This window comes from Pagrus major, chromosome 1, assembly GCF_040436345.1.
Source record: "Pagrus major chromosome 1, Pma_NU_1.0".
Taxonomy (NCBI): Eukaryota; Metazoa; Chordata; class Actinopteri; order Spariformes; family Sparidae; genus Pagrus; species Pagrus major.
Window position 1 is genome coordinate 19,495,096 of NC_133215.1, and position 20,698 is coordinate 19,515,793.

General features: G+C 38.3%; 4 protein-coding genes across 4 annotated transcripts; 2 read left to right on the plus strand and 2 right to left on the minus strand.

Moving 5' to 3' along the window:
• Positions 1–6,179: 6,179 nt before the first annotated feature.
• LOC141001413 (retinal cone rhodopsin-sensitive cGMP 3',5'-cyclic phosphodiesterase subunit gamma-like) lies at positions 6,180–6,667 on the plus strand. Its single transcript, XM_073472486.1, has 2 exons — positions 6,180–6,283; positions 6,431–6,667. Exons 1-2 carry the CDS (start codon positions 6,180–6,182, stop codon positions 6,546–6,548), a joined length of 222 nt encoding a protein of 73 aa, XP_073328587.1. The 3' UTR covers positions 6,549–6,667.
• Positions 6,668–12,790: 6,123 nt separating this feature from the next.
• LOC141001686 (retinal cone rhodopsin-sensitive cGMP 3',5'-cyclic phosphodiesterase subunit gamma-like) lies at positions 12,791–13,204 on the minus strand. Its single transcript, XM_073472843.1, has 2 exons — positions 13,101–13,204; positions 12,791–12,953 (listed from the first exon to the last, which is right to left on the minus strand). Exons 1-2 carry the CDS (start codon positions 13,202–13,204, stop codon positions 12,836–12,838), a joined length of 222 nt encoding a protein of 73 aa, XP_073328944.1. The 3' UTR covers positions 12,791–12,835.
• A 2,431-nt stretch (positions 13,205–15,635) lies between these two features.
• Positions 15,636–15,990, plus strand: LOC141001725 (retinal cone rhodopsin-sensitive cGMP 3',5'-cyclic phosphodiesterase subunit gamma-like). Its single transcript, XM_073472889.1, has 2 exons — positions 15,636–15,739; positions 15,873–15,990. Exons 1-2 carry the CDS (start codon positions 15,636–15,638, stop codon positions 15,988–15,990), a joined length of 222 nt encoding a protein of 73 aa, XP_073328990.1.
• Positions 15,991–18,658: 2,668 nt separating this feature from the next.
• LOC141001485 (retinal cone rhodopsin-sensitive cGMP 3',5'-cyclic phosphodiesterase subunit gamma-like) lies at positions 18,659–19,057 on the minus strand. The gene is made up of 2 exons (XM_073472576.1): positions 18,954–19,057; positions 18,659–18,821 (listed from the first exon to the last, which is right to left on the minus strand). Exons 1-2 carry the CDS (start codon positions 19,055–19,057, stop codon positions 18,704–18,706), a joined length of 222 nt encoding a protein of 73 aa, XP_073328677.1. The 3' UTR covers positions 18,659–18,703.
• Between the last annotated feature and the right edge of the window lie 1,641 nt (positions 19,058–20,698).

Genomic DNA, 20,698 nt, shown 5'->3' on the forward strand with positions numbered 1-20,698 from the left:
TTCAGAGGAGTAATTATTATAGACTCATAGATCATCACAGCACCAACGAAGTTCTCCAGAGATTAAACAGTGTGTGGTCCCAAGCTGTGAAGACTCTCACCTTGTTTACAAGGCCGGTCCGTGTGATGTACGTATGTTCTCATGGGGCTTAGGAGCAACAGGGCAACACTAATACCACAAATTAGAGTAAGTCACAGACTTATGACTTCTGTGAAACGCAGACGTCAGCACAGACGTAGCATGAACATGCATCTTTTCTCAGGTTAAAGACCCGAGAAAATAAAGCTCGTTAGAAACAACTCTGTCTCTCAGATTACAGCTCATAAATTACTGTGTAATGATTTAGTGTGCACAATCAGCCTTAGGTCCTCGGGCGGGGTCCTTCCGGTCGTTCTAAAGTCGAGAGGCGACCGCGCTTTTGACGTCAGGGCCCCTCGACTTTGGAGCGACCTACCTGAGGAGATAAGTCTCGCAGAATCAGTAACTTCTTTTAAATCACTTCCTAAAACCCACTTTTATAGACTTGCTTTCATGTGAAGTCGCCCTTTTAAACTGATTTTCATATACTATCTTTTTATTAATTTGACTGCTCTCAGTCTATTTCATCATCTTTACTGCTTTTATTTGTTATTTTTAATCTATTTATTATCTTTTGTTCTTTTAACTGCTCTTTACCTCTTCTTAATTCCTCTGATGCGATGTCGTCCTCTCATGGTCCTTTATTGATTTTATTCTTTTATTTATCTTTATTTTTGCATTACTTCTCCTCTCTCTTTCTTTTTATTTTTATTTTTTGAATGTTTTTTTCCCTTTTACTTTTAATGACTCATATTGTCTCTTTTGTTTTAACATTTTCTGTTCTTGTTTTAACTTTACCTTAGACTGGACTTCCTCGTGTTTGGCTTGACTGTTGAGTGTTTATTCTGTAATATTGTCTTTTTGATTTTCCTGCTTTTGCTTTTTTGTCAAAGCACTTGTAAACGCTGTTTTTAAAGGTGCTATATGAATAAAGCTTATTATTATTATTACAAGGTATTCTTAAAGTATGTATTAGAATTAAATACAGGAGAAAAGACAAAGGGTCAGGGAATAAGGGGATAACAACTTTGTTTTTAAGGACTTGGAAATAAATGGCAGTGGAAGTATTTTGTAGAGTATCTTTTGAAGGTAAAAGAAGTGGCCCATTGCTCAACACCTTTTTACTATACTATAGCGTTTTTACAAGTTGTATTGAACTAAGTACTTTTTGGGGGGTATTTTCTTCAAATCTGTAATTTTGTATGTATGCATTACACCATGTTATCTACTTATATCTTTTAAAATCATAATTGAGTACAATTTGATTTAATATCTAAACCTTTCATCTGCATCACAAACATGGCTGGAAGCTGTCCAGATACATACAATATGATACGATGTATTCGTGGTTTATAACATGTACAATGCTTACATTTGTTGACTTAAATGTTGTACAGAGCTGAAGATCAAATATTTTAAGTTCATTTTCCCCTGTTTGTCTGTGTCTGTTTTGTAGTCGATCTTCAGTTTATTTCAATCAAAATAGCATCTCTTGCTTCTCAGCAAAAATGTCTCTTTTAATATTTCATTTGCTGCTCTAAGACTCATTTCTCTAGCTTTATTGTCAAAGGCAACAAACACCATTTTACTGTCCTCAAGTCATAACACATAGTGTATGTTTTGCAGTAAAGTGTTTATAGCATCCCCGTCAGAAAAACATCCTAGAGAATGATAGAAAAAGAAAAAGTAAAGAGCGAATAAAAGTAGGTAGGAAGAAATAAATCTAAAAAAAATGTTTGACTTCTTGTGGATGAGTGTTTAGTGATGAGCGGGCTCCGAGAAGATGCAGTTTAGGTTAAAATTACAGGCTCACTTGCTCATATAGTTGGTGCTACAAATAAACAAAGCACAAGTGATCATTACAACACACAGTGGAAGAAATTAAAACATCAGATTTTTTACGCGGGCTCAGTGATGTGTTTTCGATGAATGGATTGTGGTGACACTTGATCTTTTATAAAGTCTGAAGTTTGCAAATACACTGTCTGGAACATTGTAACATGTGACAGGTTGTTTGCTGGAGGTTTTATTTTACTTTGTTCTCTTGTTTGTTTTGTGGTGGAAAGTCAGAAAAAAATGATTTGTGTTAAACAATGAATACAAATGAAACAACCTGACAGACTTACACGTTCATCAAGAAGATAATGTTTTATGGACGATAACTGAAGATAAACTTTCGGCCTTCACTGAGCCAGGTGTCCTCTATCTGTCATCACTCCTTTGTAGAGCACTAATGAAAAACAGCTAATGAGGTCACATGATCACCTGATGACAGACGCAGGTGTGGTGTACATCACAGCAGCTGCAGCCTGTGTTATTGTGATGCATGTAATGATGATGATCATGGAGCTTTACTGCTGAATGAATGAAGAAAGATGTGGTATGATGGGCTGCATTAAACCAAGTGTGAAACAATTTTTCAAAAAAAATGACCATTAAAATGCAGCTCAATTATCTCATGTTTTCATCAAATTATTACATGCAAAAACGGTTCATGAAGCAGGTAATCAAAATGAGTTCTGTTTCATTTGATGCTGAGCAGACATGAAATGCTGCACAGAAATGTTTTTATCAATACAGTTTCACACACGATATTAGATTAGATTAATTAAAATAAATGTAAATACTGATTTCAAGTTTACCTGTTAATCTATCGGAATGATTACAAATCACATTGCTTCAGAGGGCTTTACAGTCTGTACAGTAACAACACTTTCTGTCCTAAGACCCCTCAATCTGAGTAAGGCAAACAAAAACAGAAATGACTGTGTTTCCTTGTTTTTGTCTTGAAATGGGTAGTCAAATAAATAAAACAAATCAACAATAATAATAATACTAAACTTTATTTACACAGCACCTGTCAAAACACAGTAAGAAGGCTTTACCAAACCTAATAAACAAGCTGAAAGCAAAAGGACCTAAACACAAAAAAACACACATTAGAGAAAATAAACAAATAAATAAATAAAATCACCCAAAAAAATGATTTAAGCTGCCAGTCTCATCAGTGACCGATGGACTGTTATGAACCTAGAAGTGTCCAGTTGTTAATATTGAATTTAAAAAATCATCATCTGTTAAACACACAGAGTCTGGGTCTCCACTGTAAAATAGGTGCCCCTAAAAGACCAGTGAGACTTAATGTTTCTTCTTAGTTCACATGCACACAGAGAGCTGAGTTTAGTGGTGAGATCAGTGATGTAATGCAGGTAAATCTGAAGCTGATGGATTACTGGTATTTAGATCGCGGCCAGGTTAAAGCTGTCACTATTTTTCAGACATGAGTTACACAACCTTTAGGCTTTGCCGCAACCTCCGTGTGTCACATCATGTGGTATTAATCCTAAAAGCCTGCTGCTGCTGTTGCTGCTGCTGCTGCTGCTGCTGAGCTTCTCCTCAACCTGCCAACATTTTACTTATGCCATGTGTACATGCAAACGTGAGCATTCGTCAAGGAGATTCAGAAACAAGAAACACGTTGCCAAACCATTAAAGAAGAAGATCATTGATTTAATCAATTTAGACGCCTCGTGAAGAGTTTGAGAGGGACGATTTCACACAAACATACTGTAACAACAACAAAGGACTGAAGAAAAAACATATCAGCAAACCACTTTTTGGAAAATCTAAAAATATATTTATATTTGATTAACAAAAAATATTTGTATCATCTAAAATGTAAATCCCAAATGTCTCTGATCTTATTGGGCGGGATATTTGGTCTGGAGTTTCAAACTGCTGCTGGAGGATTAATATGATGATTGTGACAGTTTCAGCTGTGTGGGAACGTTTGTGGTATGGATTTCATGGGTGGTTTGGAAACAACTTACAGACTGTCTGATGGTTTTGTCAGGGGTCAACAGAGGACGGGGAAGCCCTCTAAGATTTAACTACCCATATGACACTTTATAATCTGTCATCTCTCCAAGATTTAAGTCAGGGGTGTGTGAGTAATACACAGACTACAAAAACATCTGGTGATATTTTACTCCGTATGAGGAAATAAATGCATACAAAGTACTGATATAGTAAATTACAGACTCATTCATTACTTGTTGTTGTATATTACAATACTAAAGTGTGGTTGTAACAAAATCCCGTGCTACACCTGGACTTAGCTATTGTTGCCACGACTCTATTGGATTTTCTCCAAAAGTAAACAGAAGACGAACAGTTTTAATGTCGATGCAAATGCTGCAACAAGAGGTTCAATGCCAAAAAACATCAATTTATTACTAATTACAGATATCTGGTGTTTTACAGATGTTTTTCAAGAAGAACTTAACAAGAGACTTAACAAGAGAAACCCAAGTTAGCAATAGATTCATAAAACATTTTGGTTATCTGGGGTTATTTTTAATTTATCTATCTAGTATATTGTACTGCGGGAGAAGAAGCAGTCATATCCCACACATCTGGAGGCAGTCCACATTTACACAGCAAGTTCAGTTTACTCATCATAAGGATGAGGAGTACTATACTCAGCCTGTAAAAATAGTAAAGATTTATAAAAGTATTCATATATTATTTATTATATAATTGCATTTATTATAACTGATGCATTACCACATACAGGAAGTAGCATTTTGCAGTTGTAGATGGAGAGGTCAAGATAATTTCAGCTAATTTATTTTGTGTTGGAGGTTTAATCCGTAACATTGCCACACATTTTGTATCAAGATTTCATTTGCAAGAACAGATAACTCCACTTTTATTTATTTTCCTCAATAAAGTTTTTTATGTGAACTCCAGGGAGTATTAATCAAACTGTTGTTATAATTAAAAATGTTTATTCATTTCACGAAATGGCGCTAATCTTGTTTTTGCAAATACACTTGAGAAACCACAGCTGTTGCATAAATGTATGTAGGTAGAAGTCAGAAAAAGAAAAATACTCAAGTGCTTTACAGTCGTAGTCAAGTACAGCACTTGGGTAAATGTACTCCCACCAGTGATATTGTCTTCTGTTGGAATTTACAGCATGAAATCTACTTAATGTAATATTTAGCATCATTGTTATTTGTACTGTTTGTTGGTACCAGTGTTCGTGTGTTTGTGTGTGTGTGTGGCCTCCAGATATCAATGTGCATTTGTGTCACACTTTTTGGCTTGGACTTGATCATCATGATAATTACTGTCACTCTCTGCTGCCAATAAATGATGACTCTGTAATTTAGTTGAATTCACAGGTTGACAGACACACATCTAACTCCAAAAGCACCTTGTATTTATATCTGGTTATCCTTTGTCCCGTCTATTAGCAGCTGAGCTGGTACAGAAGTGGACGCAGCAGAGTTGGCACAGTAAAGAATGACTTAATGAACATCTAATGGGATTAGCAGCTCTTTAAAAAGGGACAGTTGGACTGAGAGAGGAATACCAGAGAGCGAGAAGCAAGTGAAGCTCATCAGAACAAGAACACTGTGAGACCTCAACAACAAGGTAAGATGAAACTGCCATTTTCTCAGCTCTGGTGCTGGAGGCTTTGATAACATGTTACTAGCAGAAAGAAAGACGGACAGAGTGATGGCTTTGTAGTATTTTTCTTAAGTATTGTGGCTGAAATGGAGCTGAAATGAGATATGAGATTTCTGCTGAGAAGACTTCAGACAGTCTTCTTGTTGCTGCTGCTCGAGGCCCTGTCTTTACGTCTCTATCTCTTGATGGATTTGGATGAGGCAAGAGGACTTTTGAACACTGCTTCTGCATGTTTTATCAAAGCTTTTTGCATTTTATACTTTGGTGATATGTTTGGATATTTATCAGCTTGATGAAGAGAGTTTGTAAGAGTAATGTGCTCACATTTTGGTGGGGAATGATGCGTCTGTGAAGGGGAGATATTTGGCTGATGGTGGTGGAAGAATCTGAGATGTATATTTGTGTAGCAGGACATTCAAAGTGCTGTATATAAGACATAAAATGCATTACAGGACAACACAAAAAGGCAAATGTGAAAAGTAAAACTTGATAAAATGTATGAATAAATACAAACTGAATCCATTAACAAAACAGTGACAAACAGAAAAGTTTAAAAGAAGTGAGAGTTGCAGGGATCTCATATTTTGTCTCTTCCTCTTTTTCTCTTTCAGTAACTAATCGAAATGGCAGACGTCGCAACTCCCGCCGACAAGAAGGCACCTCCCAAGTTCAAGCAGAGGACTGCTCGTACCTTCAAGAGCAAGGCCCCTAAACCAGGCCAGAAGGGGTAAGATGGATTTTAATGTTCCCATTGTTGTATTGGTGATTTTACTTAAGTTAAGGATCAGAGTACTCCGTCTGCAACATATCAAGTAAAAGAACTCAAGTGAAACATTCACAGGAAATTAAACCAATTTTTTCTTTTCTTTTTCAGATTCGGAGACGACATCCCCGGCATGGAGGGCCTTGGCACAGACATCACAGTGGTTTGCCCATGGGAAGCCTTCGGTGACATGGAGCTCAGCGACCTGGCGAAATATGGAATTGTCTAGAAGCCCCACCAGCTCTTCTCCACCACGGTTTCCTCCCTGGCCTGATTTTCCTTCGCCCAGTCTTCCTCTCTCGCCCTGTTCCACCTCTTGTCTAAACAGCTGAAGATGTTGTATCCGTGTGCTCTAGAAAGGACGCAGCTTTTGAAGATTTAGAGGTTTGACCTGGAAAAAACAAATCCAGCACTCTCTCTTGTCTCATGAACTTTATTCGCCCATGCCTTCCCACCCATCCTCCACGCTCCTTGTAACGAGGGGCGTGAGCAGCTCTGAGCTCGGAGCCTGAACTTTCCAATGAGAAAAAATATATGTATTGAGTATATACGATGAAAGAGGGTTTGATATCTGTTACTGTGATATCCAGACCTGTCCTCCTCCTCCACCTCTTCTCCTCAAAGCTGCTCATCCGACATGCACAGATGTCTATTTTGTGTATTAGCCAAATTAAAATATATTTTTATGAAAAGTCTATGATTCTCTTCACTCTGCAGTGAAAAAGATCAACTCTGTCTGTTTTGTCAATAGAGAGAAAACACTCCAGAAACACAATAAAGATTCCTATTTTCCACAGAACTTCTGTTTTTGTGTCCTTCCTATCATCATTAACACATGCTGATGCTGTTGTTTGGCCTCTTGATCTGCATAATGACTCAGTGAAGCCATGGCTGACACGGTAAATCAGTGGTTTTTAATCTTTTTGTGCCCAAAGCACACCAAAGGGCACCACAAAATCTAAAGGCACACCTGAATAAGAGGCTATGTAGCATGTGTTATCTAATCACTCTCTAAATGTTTATTTTTGATCTTCTAAACAACAATATTACTCATAGAAATAACTATTAACAAAATGATTCAAGAATTCACCTGAAACTTTGTTAAATAACATAAAAGGAGCAACACTCACATTTAAACAAGACAGGTCATGAAATGTAAAATGAGGGGAACTGCTCCTCCGCACAACAAAGGGATCCATTTTCCTGCTTGTTATCCTCCTTCACACCGCCTGTCAATCAGGGCCTTTGATGTGTCACACTAAAATAATTCCGACCGCTGGACCGTTGCCTGGACTGTGAAATCCTGGGGTTCCCTGGAAGGTTTTTAAAGGATTTTTAAGGGTATAGAAATAACCTCCGTATAAGGAAATAAATGCATAAAAAGTACTGATATAGTAAATTACAGACTCATTCATTACTTGTTGTTGTATATTACAATACTAATGTGTGGTTGTAACAAAATCCCGCGCTACACCTGGACTTAGCTATTGTTGCCACGACTCTTGGATTTTTTCCAAAAGTAAACAGAAGACGAACAGTTTTAATGTCGATGCAAATGCTGCAACAAGAGGTTCAATGCCAAAAAACATCAATTTATTACTTATTTTAGATATCTGGTGTTTTAAAGATGTTTTTAGAGAAGAACTTCACAAGAGACTTAACAAGAAAAAGCCAAATTAGCAATAGATTCATAAAATATTTTGGTTATCTGGGGTTATTTTTAATTTATCTATCTAGTATATTGTACTGCGGGAGAAGAAGCAGTCATATCCCACACATCTGGAGGCAGTCCACATTTACACAGCAAGTTCAGTTTACTCATCATAAGGATGAGGAGTACTATACTCAGCCTGTAAAAATAGTAAAGATTTATAAAAGTATTCATATATTATTTATTATATAATTGCATTTATTGTAACTGGAGAGGTCAAAATAATTTCAGCTAATTTATTTACTGTTGGAGGTTTAATCTGTAACATTTCCACACATTTTGTATCAAGATTTCATTTGCAAGAACAGATAACTCCACTTTTATTTATTTTCCTCAATAACGTTTTCTTGTGAACTCCAGGGAGTATTAATCAAACTGGTGTTATAATTAAAAATGTTTATTCATTTCACGAAATGGCGCTAATCTTGTTTTTGCAAATGAACTTGAGAAACCACAGCTGTTGTATAAATGTATGTAGGTAGAAGTCAGAAAAAGAAAAATACTCAAGTGCATTACAGTCGTAGTCAAGTACAGCACTTAGGTAAATGTACTCCCACCAGTGATATTGTCTTCTGTTGGAATTTACAGCATGAAATCTACTTAATGTAATATTTAGCATCATTGTTATTTGTACTGTTTGTTGGTGCCAGTGTTAGTGTGTGTGTTTGTGTGGCCTCCAGATATCAATGTGCATTTGTGTCACTGCACCAATTAGCTGTTGAAGCCTCTAAACAGTGAGCAGAGGATGTGCAATGTGGCATAAATATAACAAACATCAGTTCAAAACCTTTGGCCTCTTCGTTAGTGAGGACCGGAGGGGGAGACAGGAGCGAGGCAGTGGGTGAACACAGAGAAGGGAAAGTGAGGGAACATGATGATTGCAGTGTCTTGTTTGAAACGGAGGTAGAAAGTTTATTGTGAGGTATTTCACCAGACTGCTGAGCTACACATCACTGAAGCCTGAAATCTCCATGGATTAACCTCTGTGAAATTTATGTACAGAGGGATCCAAAAATAGAGGAAAAGCCTAGATTACTGACAAAAACTTTGTGCAGCAAAATATCGCCATTTTCCATTTTGTGACCCCTCACGAGGATCCTGCAGGTTTGGATTCACAGCTAGAGTTTTGGACAAAATAATCACATATGAAAGGTCCAGTATGCAGAATATTTTGAAGATTAGATTATACATTTAAAAAAGTATGGGCAAAATAAAAACACTCACTTGCCACTGCTTATGGGTTAAGGATTACACACTTTCATGTATAAAAGACATCTGTAAGCTAATAGAGACTTCCATGTAAGATAATTAAGTCTTTCTTCTGGTAACTGTGTCACAATTTGTCAGTGTATCTGCCAAGTCACATTAAAATGAGATTATCAGCCTGCCAGCCAGAGCAGTCAGCGTTTAAAACTGCAGTTTGTTCTGTGGTTGCAACAGCTGCATCTGCTGGTTACTGACAGAAAGAGGAATCAGGTCACTGAGATGTTCTCCTTAAATTCTCTGACTCCAGCTTCTTAAATGTGAATATTTTCTGTTTACTTTACCCCTCTATGATTATTTTTATGTGATCAAATTTGTCTATTTATTGACAGTTGAATATACATCAATAGAAAAATAAGGACAATCACTGTCATATGAGTAACAGCAGTATACATGCCAAATACAAAACCTCACAATCAACAATGAAAATAATCATTAGTTGCAGCCCAATTGTGTTATGATAGAAACCAGAGGTATCTCCTGTAGAGGTTGTTGGATGTCACAGAATAACAGAAAGCCTCATGGTTATGATTTAATGAAACATATTAAAACGGACTGTGTTTACAGGTACCTGCTGGAGTGAAATGATCATCTAGTGTCTATTTTTACACTCTGGCTTCAGGATTAGACTTTGCAAAGTCACAAGCAGCACATGTACAGTAATCATCTTGACTAAACCACACTGCATACGTCATTTTGTGTCCTAATTTCACTCATTACATTCAGTTTCTCAGTCTGATTCTGTGAAGAGACATCTCTGGCTGTCTTATGAATTTTGCCAAGTGTCAAGTATATTAAAATTCATAAGGTAAAAGCATGGGACTGAATACACCTGCTGTATTGTTTTCTTTGAGAGATGCTGCACAAGCAGAGAATATTCTGCTGTAATGGTTTAGTGAAATCACATATTTATGATTCAAATTACGCAGATATGAGTCACCACCCTGCCACTCAAACTGCTGCCTACTTTTTTCTCTTCTTGTAAATTTCAAGATGACACACTTTAAATTCTTGTAACTGGCACACAGGTGGTCATTATCTGTCCTTTTCAGGAACATCTCTCAGCAGGTAGCCAAAAACTGAACCCAAAAGCTCACTTTTTACTGGTGTAGGCAGAAACCCAAGCTGTCAGAAAAATGAGGCTGCATTCAGGACAATGCAGCACCACTTCTTTTCTTTGTCACTGTCAGTTCGGAGTAAGAGGAAGCCTGAAGGTGTCCGAGAGGCGATACAGCAATAACAAGCTGAAAGAGAAATGACACAGTCTTGGCTCAAAGGTAGTTAACTTTGGTGCTTGTTGTCTACAAAGCTTCGGTCATCAACCTGAAATTTGAATCAATACTTTTAGCATGTGTCTGCACAGCAATGTAAAGTTGTATTACTGATGATAACTCAACTCTTTCCCCAAATTGCAACTTATACATCCAAGAATCACCCACAAACAATAGCATGTGTATATGGTTAAAAATACAGAGCCTAAAAGAAGAGAGCTGATCACCAAAGGTGTTTGTTTGTGACTGCAACATGTAGACTCATATTTTCTCCGATCAATTTTTAATGTTCTAACGTAACAAATGTTCGTCTCAAAGCAGCAGCTCTGCACGAAAGATAACACAATAAATCTCTGAAGGCCGAGAGTACGCAGAAAGCTCAGGGCTCAGAAGCTGGAAAAAGCTCATGATGCCTGTCAGGTTCTGACCGGTGCTTTCTTGTTCGTCACTTTGTTCTTTGCTCTGACACGAAGATGCGACTCTTCACTCTGAGGTCTGACGAGCCAACAGCTTACAGGTTTTAATAGGATTGGGACTTGTCCATCTGGGTCAGTACAGACAGACACACTGTGTTAGTGCTGTGGGAGAGTTTTAATAGACTATCCTGCTAACCCTGAGCTGAAAGTGGCCATGACGGCTGTTTACTTGGACACATTTAGAGTGTTTTTGACGTCAACTGGACTATTTCTTCACGTAGATTAACAGGGCAGAAGGTGTTGTTTGACATAAGATCAGAGATTAATAATCATTTTTTAAATGTTGCACCTCAACCCAGATGCATGCTCATGTGCACGGTGACAAGGTGTCTGCATGTGGAAATTATCAAACACCTCATGTAGTTTTGTGTAAATTATAATTCACTTTTATCGACATATTTAAAATTATGTGCACTTACAGGTGCAGTGGATTAGTGATTTGGGGTTAACCCCAAGAGTTAGTATTTGACAACCTGTGAATGAGACTCAAATATCCACTAACTTTCTTGAGAATTGCTTATTGCACCTTTAATGCAATCCATACGAAGGATTAAAAGTGCAACAAAGCACATGCAATTGATGCATACAGTAGCTTTTGATACGCTCTTATATCTGCAGGAACTCATGTAAACAAGCAGCTGCCATTTTGTTTAATTTCTCTGATAATAAAAAAAGAATATCCCACCGATTTAGTGTTGCCCTCCAACATTGTCAGACTCATCAAAATTTATGCAGCAGAGCAAGAGATATTGTCTTTCTACTTCAGCATTTGCTTCGACATTAAAACTGTTCGTCTTCTAGAGTTGTGGCAACAATAGCTAAGTAGCGCGGGATTTTGTTACAACCACACATTGTATTGCAATATACAACAACACGTAATGAATGAGTTTGTAATTTACTATATCAGTACTTTTTATGCATTTATTTCCTTATACGGAGGGAATTTCTATACCCTAAAAATCCTTTAAAAACCTTCCAGGGAACCCCAGGATTTAAAAAAATAAGCATTTAGAGAGTGATTAGACAACACATGCTACATAGCCCCTTATTCAGGTGTGCCTTTAGATTTTGTGGTGCCCTTTGGTGTGCTTTGGGCACAAAAAGATTGAAAAACACTGATTTACAGTGTCAGCCATGGCTTCACTGAGTCATTATGCACAACAAGAGGCCAAACAACAGCATCAGCATGTGTTAATGATGATAGGAAGGACACAAAAACAGAAGTTCTGTGGAAAATAGGAATCTTTATTGTGTTTCTGGAGTGGTTTCTCTCTACTGACAAAACAGACAGAGTTGATCTTTTTCACTGCAGAGTGAAGAGAATCATAGACTTTTCATAAAAAATATATTTTAATTTTGCTGATGCACAAAATAGACATCTGTGCATGTTGGATGAGCAGCTTTGAGGAGAAGAGGTGGAGGAGGAGGACAGGTCTGGATATCACAATAACAGATATCAAACCCTCTTTCATCGTATATACTCAATACATATATTTTTTCTCATTGGAAAGTTCAGGCTCCGAGCTCAGAGCTACTCACGCCCCTCGTTACAAGGAGCGTGGAGGATGGGTGGGAAGGCATGGGCGAATAAAGTGCATGAGACAAGAGAGAGTGCTGGATTTGTTTTTTCCAGGTCAAACCTCTAAATCTTCAAAAGCTGCCTCCTTTCTAGAGCACACCGATACAACATCTTCAGCTGTTTAGACAAGAGGTGGAACAGGGCGAGAGAGGAAGACTGGGCGAAGGAAAATCAGGCCAGGGAGGAAACCGTGGTGGAGAAGAGCTGGTGGGGCTTCTAGACAATTCCATATTTCGCCAGGTCGCTGAGCTCCATGTCACCGAAGGCTTCCCATGGGCAAACCACTGTGATGTCTGTGCCAAGGCCCTCCATGCCGGGGATGTCGTCTCCGAATCTAAAAAAGAAAAGAAAAAATTGTTTTAATTTCCTGTGAATGTTTCACTTGAGTTCTTTTACTTGATATGTTGCAGACGGAGTACTCTGATCCTTAACTTAAGTAAAATCACCAATACAACAATGGGAACATTAAAATCCATCTTACCCCTTCTGGCCTGGTTTAGGGGCCTTGCTCTTGAAGGTACGAGCAGTCCTCTGCTTGAACTTGGGAGGTGCCTTCTTGTCGGCGGGAGTTGCGACGTCTGCCATTTCGATTAGTTACTGCAAGAGAAAAAGAGGACGAGACATAATATATGAGATTCCTGCAACTCTCACTTCTTTTAAACGTTTCTGTTTGTCACTGTTTTGTGTTAATGGATTCAGTTTGTATTTATTCATACATTTTTACTTCTTAAAATCACATTTGCCTTTTTGTGTTGTCCTGTAATGCATTTTATGTCTTATATACAGCAATTTGAATGTCCTGCTACACAAATATACATCTCAGATTCTTCCACCACCATCAGCCAAATATCTCCCCTTCACAGACGCATCATTCCCCACCAAAATGTGAGCATGTTACTCTTAAAAACTCTCTTCATCAAGCTGATAAATATCCAGACATATCACCAAAGTATAAAATGTAAAAAGCTTTGATAAAACAAGCAGAAGCAGTGTTCAAAAGTCCTCTTGCCTCATCCAAATCCATCAAGAGATAGAGACGTAAAGACAGGGCCTCGAGCAGCAGCAACAAGAAGACTGTCTGAAGTCTTCTCAGCAGGAATCTCATATCTCATTTCAGCTCCATTTCAGCCACAATACTTAAGAAAAATACTACAAAGCCATCACTCTGTCCGTCTTTCTTTCTGCTAGTAACATGTTATCAAAGCCTCCAGCACCAGAGCTGAGAAAATGGCAGTTTCATCTTACCTTGTTGTTGAGGTCTCACAGTGTTCTTGTTCTGATGAGCTTCACTTGCTTCTCGCTCTCTGGTATTCCTCTCTCAGTCCAACTGTCCCTTTTTAAAGAGCTGCTAATCCCATTAGATGTTCATTAAGTCATTCTTTACTGTGCCAACTCTGCTGCGTCCACTTCTGTACCAGCTCAGCCGCTAATAGACGGGACAAAGGATAACCAGATATAAATACAAGGTGCTTTTGGAGTTAGATGTGTGTCTGTCAACCTGTGAATTCAGCTAAATTACAGAGTCATCATTTATTGGCAGCAGAGAGTGACAGTAATTATCATGATGATCAAGTCCAAGCCAAAAAGTGTGACACAAATGCGCATTGATATCTGGAGGCCACACACACACACAAACACACACACACTGGGGTTCCCTGGAAGGTTTTTAAAGGATATTTTAGGGAATAGAAATTACCTCCGTATAAGGAAATAAATGCATAAAAATTACTGATTTTCTCCAAAAGTAAACAGAAGACGAACAGTTTTAATGTCGCAGGAAATGCTGCAACAAGAGGTTCAATGCCAAAAAACATCAATTAATCACTTATTTTAGATATCTGGTGTTTTAAAGAAGACTTGACAAGAGAAAGCCAAATTAGCAATAGATTCATAAATGTACTCCGACCACTCTCTCCCAAATGTACTCCCACCAGTGATATTGTCTTCTGTTGGAATTTACAGCATGAAATCTACTTAATGTAATTTAGCATCATTGTTATTTGTACTGTTTGTTGGTACCAGTGTTCGTGTGTTTGTGTGTGTGTGTGGCCTCCAGATATCAATGTGCATTTGTGTCACAGTTTTTGGCTTGGACTTGATCATCATGATAATTACTGTCACTCTCTGCTGCCAATAAATGATGACTCTGTAATTTAGCTGAATTCACAGGTTGACAGACACACATCTAACTCCAAAAGCACCTTGTATTTATATCTGGTTATCCTTTGTCCCGTCTATTAGCAGCTGAGCTGGTACAGAAGTGGACGCAGCAGAGTTGGCACAGTAAAGAATGACTTAATGAACATCTAATGGGATTAGCAGCTCTTTAAAAAGGGACAGTTGGACTGAGAGAGGAATACCAGAGAGCGAGAAGCAAGTGAAGCTCATCAGAACAAGAACACTGTGAGACCTCAACAACAAGGTAAGATGAAATTGCCATTTTCTCAGCTCTGGTGCTGGAGGCTTTGATAACATGTTACTAGCAGAAAGAAAGACGGACAGAGTGATGGCTTTGTAGTATTTTTCTTAAGTATTGTGGCTGAAATGGAGCTGAAATGAGATATGAGATTCCTGCTGAGAAGACTTCAGACAGTCTTCTTGTTGCTGCTGCTCGAGGCCCTGTCTTTACGTCTCTATCTCTTGATGGATTTGGATGAGGCAAGAGGACTTTTGAACACTGCTTCTGCATGTTTTATCAAAGCTTTTCACATTTTATACTTTGGTGATATGTCTGGATATTTATCAGCTTGATGAAGAGCATGAGTGATGCAATTTTAAGAGTAACGTGCTCACATTTTGGTGGGGAATGATGCGTCCGTGAAGGGGAGATTTTTGACAAAAACGCAAATATGAATTGGAATTTAAAAAGTAAAACTTGATAAAATGTATGAATAAATACAAACTGAATACATTAACACAAAACAGTGACAAACAGAAACGTTTAAAAGAAGTGAGAGTTGCAGGGATCTCATATATTTTGTCTCTTCCTCTTTTTCTCTTGCAGTAACTAATCAAAATGGCAGACGTCGCAACTCCCGCCGACAAGAAGGCACCTCCCAAGTTCAAGCAGAGGACTGCTCGTACCTTCAAGAGCAAGGCCCCTAAACCAGGCCAGAAGGGGTAAGATGGATTTTAATGTTCCCATTGTTGTATTGGTGATTTTACTTAATTTAATGATCAGAGTACTCCGTCTGCAACTTAACAAATAAAACATTCACAAGAAATTAAAACAATTTGTTCTTTTCTTTTTCAGATTCGGAGACGACATCCCAGGCATGGAGGGCCTTGGCACAGACATCACAGTGGTTTGCCCATGGGAAGCCTTCGGTGACATGGAGCTCAGCGACCTGGCGAAATATGGAATTGTCTAGAAGCCCCACCAGCTCTTCTCCACCACGGTTTCCTCCCTGGCCTGATTTTGCTTCGCCCAGTCTTCCTCTCTCGCCCTGTTCCACCTCTTGTCTAAACAGCTGAAGATGTTGTATCCGTGTGCTCTAGAAAGGAGGCAGCTTTTGAAGATTTAGAGGTTTGACCTGGAAAAAACAAATCCAGCACTCTCTCTTGTCTCATGCACTTTATTCGCCCATGCCTTCCCACCCATCCTCCACGCTCCTTGTAACGAGGGCCGTGAGCAGCTCTGAGCTCGGAGCCTGAACTTTCCAATGAGAAAAAATATATGTATTGAGTATATACGATGAAAGAGGGTTTGATATCTGTTATTGTGATATCCAGACCTGTCCTCCTCCTCCACCTCTTCTCCTCAAAGCTGCTCATCCAACATGCACAGATGTCTATTTTGTGTATTAGCCAAATTAAAATATATTTTTATGAAAAGTCTATGATTCTCTTCACTCTGCAGTAAAAAAGATCAACTCTGTCTGTTTTGTCAGTAGAGAGAAACCACTCCAGAAACACAATTAAGATTCCTATTTTCCACAGAACTTCTGTTTTTGTGTCCTTCCTATCATCATTAACACATGCTGATGCTGTTGTTTGGCCTCTTGTTGTGCATAATGACTCAGTGAAGCCATGGCTGACACCGTAAATCAGTGTTTTCAATCTTTTTGTGCCCAAAGCACACCAAAGGGCACCACAAAATCTAAAGGCACACCTGAATAAGGGGCTATGTAGCATGTGTTATCTAATCACTCTCTAAATGTTTATTTTTGATCTTCTAAACAACAATATTACTCATAGAAATAACTATTAACAAAATGATTCAAGAATTCACCTGAAACTTTGTTAAATAACATAAAAGGAGCAACACTCACATTTAAACAAGACAGGTCACAAAATGTAAAATGAGGGGAACTGCTCCTCCGCACAACAAAGGGATCCATTTTCCTGCTTGTTATCCTCCTTCACACCGCCTGTCAATCAGGGCCTTTCATGTGTCACACTAAAATAATTCCCACCGCTGGAACGTTGCCTAGACTGTGAAATCCTGGGGTTCCCTGGAAGGTTTTTAAAGGATTTTTAAGGGTATAGAAATTACCTCCGTATAAGGAAATAAATGCATAAAAAGTACTGATATAGTAAATTACAGACTCATTCATTACTTGTTGTTGTATATTACAATACTAATGTGTGGTTGTAACAAAATCCCGTGCTACACCTGGACTTAGCTATTGTTGCCACGACTCTATTGGATTTTCTCCAAAAGTAAACAGAAGACGAACACTTTTAATGTCGAAGCAAATGCTGCAACAAGAGGTTCAATGCCAAAAAACATCAATTTATTACTTATTTTAGATATCTGGTGTTTTAAAGATGTTTTTAAAGAAGAACTTCACAAGAGACTTAACAAGAGAAAGCCAAATTAGCAATAGATTCATAAAATATTTTGGTTATCTGGGGTTATTTTTAATTTATCTATCTAGTATATTGTACTGCGGGAGAAGAAGCAGTCATATCCCACACATCTGGAGGCAGTCCACATTTACACAGCAAGTTCAGTTTACTCATCATAAGGATGAGGAGTACTATACTCAGCCTGTAAAAATAGTAAAGATTTATAAAAGTATTCATATATTATTTATTATATAATTGCATTTATTGTAACTGGAGAGGTCAAAATAATTTCAGCTAATTTATTTACTGTTGGGAGGTTTAATCTGTAACATTTCCACACATTTTGTATCAAGATTTCATGTGCAAGAACAGATAACTCCACTTTTATTTATTTTCCTAGAAATGGCGCTAATCTTGTTTTTGCAAATGAACTTGAGAAACCACAGCTGTTGTATAAATGTATGTAGGTAGAAGTCAGAAAAAGAAAAATACTCAAGTGCATTACAGTCGTAGTCAAGTACAGCACTTGGGTAAATGTACTGTGGGTGTAGGTGTGCCTTTAGATTTTGTGGTGCCCTTTGGTGTGCTTTGGGCACAAAAAGATTGAAAACCACTGATTTACGGTGTCAGCCATGGCTTCACTGAGTTATTATGCAGATCAAGAGGCCAAACAACAGCATCAGCATGTGTTAATGATGATAGGAAGGACACAAAAACAGAAGTTCTGTGGAAAATAGGAATCTTTATTGTGTTTCTGGAGTGGTTTCTCTCTACTGACAAAACAGACAGAGTTGATCTTTTTCACTGCAGAGTGAAGAGAATTATAGACTTTTCATAAAAAATATATTTTAATTTTGCTAATACACAAAATAGACATCTGTGCATGTTGGATGAGCAGCTTTGAGGAGAAGAGGTGGAGGAGGAGGACAGGTCTGGATATCACAATAACAGATATCAAACCCTCTTTCATCGTATATACTCAATACATATATTTTTTCTCATTGGAAAGTTCAGGCTCCGAGCTCAGAGCTACTCACGCCCCTCGTTACAAGGAGCGTGGAGGATGGGTGGGAAGGCATGGGCGAATAAAGTGCATGAGACAAGAGAGAGTGCTGGATTTGTTTTTTCCAGGTCAAACCTCTAAATCTTCAAAAGCTGCCTCCTTTCTAGAGCACATGGATACAACATCTTCAGCTGTTTAGACAAGAGGTGGAACAGGGCGAGAGAGGAAGACTGGGCGAAGGAAAATCAGGCCAGGGAGGAAACCGTGGTGGAGAAGAGCTGGTGGGGCTTCTAGACAATTCCATATTTCGCCAGGTCGCTGAGCTCCATGTCACCGAAGGCTTCCCATGGGCAAACCACTGTGATGTCTGTGCCAAGGCCCTCCATGCCGGGGATGTCGTCTCCGAAGCTGAAAAAGAAAAGAAAACAATGTTTTAATTTCCTGTGAATGTTTATTTGATATGTTGCAGACAGAGTACTCTGATCATTAACTTAAGTAAAATCACCAATACAACAATGAGAACATTAAAATCCATCTTACCCCTTCTGGCCTGGTTTAGGGGCCTTGCTCTTGAAGGTACGAGCAGTCCTCTGCTTGAACTTGGGAGGTGCCTTCTTGTCGGCGGGAGTTGCGACGTCTGCCATTTTGATTAGTTACTGCAAGAGAAAAAGAGGAAGAGACAAAATATATGAGATCCCTGCAACTCTCACTTCTTTTAAACTTTTCTGTTTGTCACTGTTTTGTGTTAATGTATTCAGTTTGTATTTATTCATACATTTTATCAAGTTTTACTTTTTAAAACTGTTTTAATTCCCCACCAAAATGTGAGCACATTACTCTTAAAATTGCATCACTCATGCTCTTCATCAAGCTGATAAATATCCAGACATATTACCAAAGTATAAAATGTGAAAAGCTTTGATAAAACAAGCAGAAGCAGTGTTCAAAAGTCCTCTTGCCTCATCCAAATCTATCAAGAGATAGAGAAGTAAAGACAGGGCCTCGAGCAGCAGCAACAAGAAGACTGTCTGAAGTCTTCTCAGCAGGAATCTCATATCTCATTTCAGCTCCATTTCAGCCACAATACTTAAGAAAAATACTACAAAGCCATCACTCTGTCCGTCTTTCTTTCTGCTAGTAACATGTTATCAAAGCCTCCAGCACCAGAGCTGAGAAAATGGCAGTTTCATCTTACCTTGTTGTTGAGGTCTCACAGTGTTCTTGTTCTGATGAGCTTCACTTGCTTCTCGCTCTCTGGTATTCCTCTCTCAGTCCAACTGTCCCTTTTTAAAGAGCTGCTAATCCCATTAGATGTTCATTAAGTCATTCTTTACTGTGCCAACTCTGCTGCGTCCACTTCTGTACCAGCTCAGCTGCTAATAGACGGGACAAAGGATAACCAGATATAAATACAAGGTGCTTTTGGAGTTAGATGTGTGTCTGTCAACCTGTGAATTCAACTAAATTACAGAGGTGTCATTTATTGGCAGCAGAGAGTGACAGTAATTATCATGATGATCAAGTCCAAGCCAAAAAATGTGCTGACAGATATTCATTGTCTGTGTGTCTATCTGTCACAGCCCACCACATGCAGCAGTGTGTTACCCACACACACTGCAGCCCTCTGAATCATGAAAACTCTTCATGTTAAATTCAACAATGTCTTTATAGCACATGTAACTACATTTTGGTGTAGTCATAAGAATACTTTTTTACTTCATATGAAGTAAATGAACGTGTTTTGTTTTAACTACATAAACTGTGGCAAAACCGGCCAAACAGGTGATAAAAGGCTGCAAAGAAAAAGGTAAGGAGACATTAAATGAAGAAAATATTAAAGTTTATTAAACTAAATGTGCACAAACACAAGCACTCGATGGCTTGAAGCTAGCCCTGTAGGCTTTTATGATTAATTAATTGATAAAACATTATCTTACTTTTCTGCTTTTGACAGCTCTCTTCCTTTTGTCTTTGTTTTTACTATGTAGCATCTCACCTGCACTACGTTTTCAAAATCAGTGCTCTATGTGTTGATGATCTCTGGCTTTATAATGTTATGTATTTACAATGTGACTGCAGTGAAGTTGTTTAGTTACTGCCTTTGCCATTTCAAAATTGAATAATTTACTTTGACGGCCACTGTTCTCTTGACTTTGTGTTCAAACATGATGGAGGTTTTCAGTAACTTCAAGAAACCAGCAGCAATCATAGAATATGAAACATTGAGCTATACACTCAGATTATTTGTAAACAAGCCTGTGTCCTAAAGTAGCCTGCACGAGGAT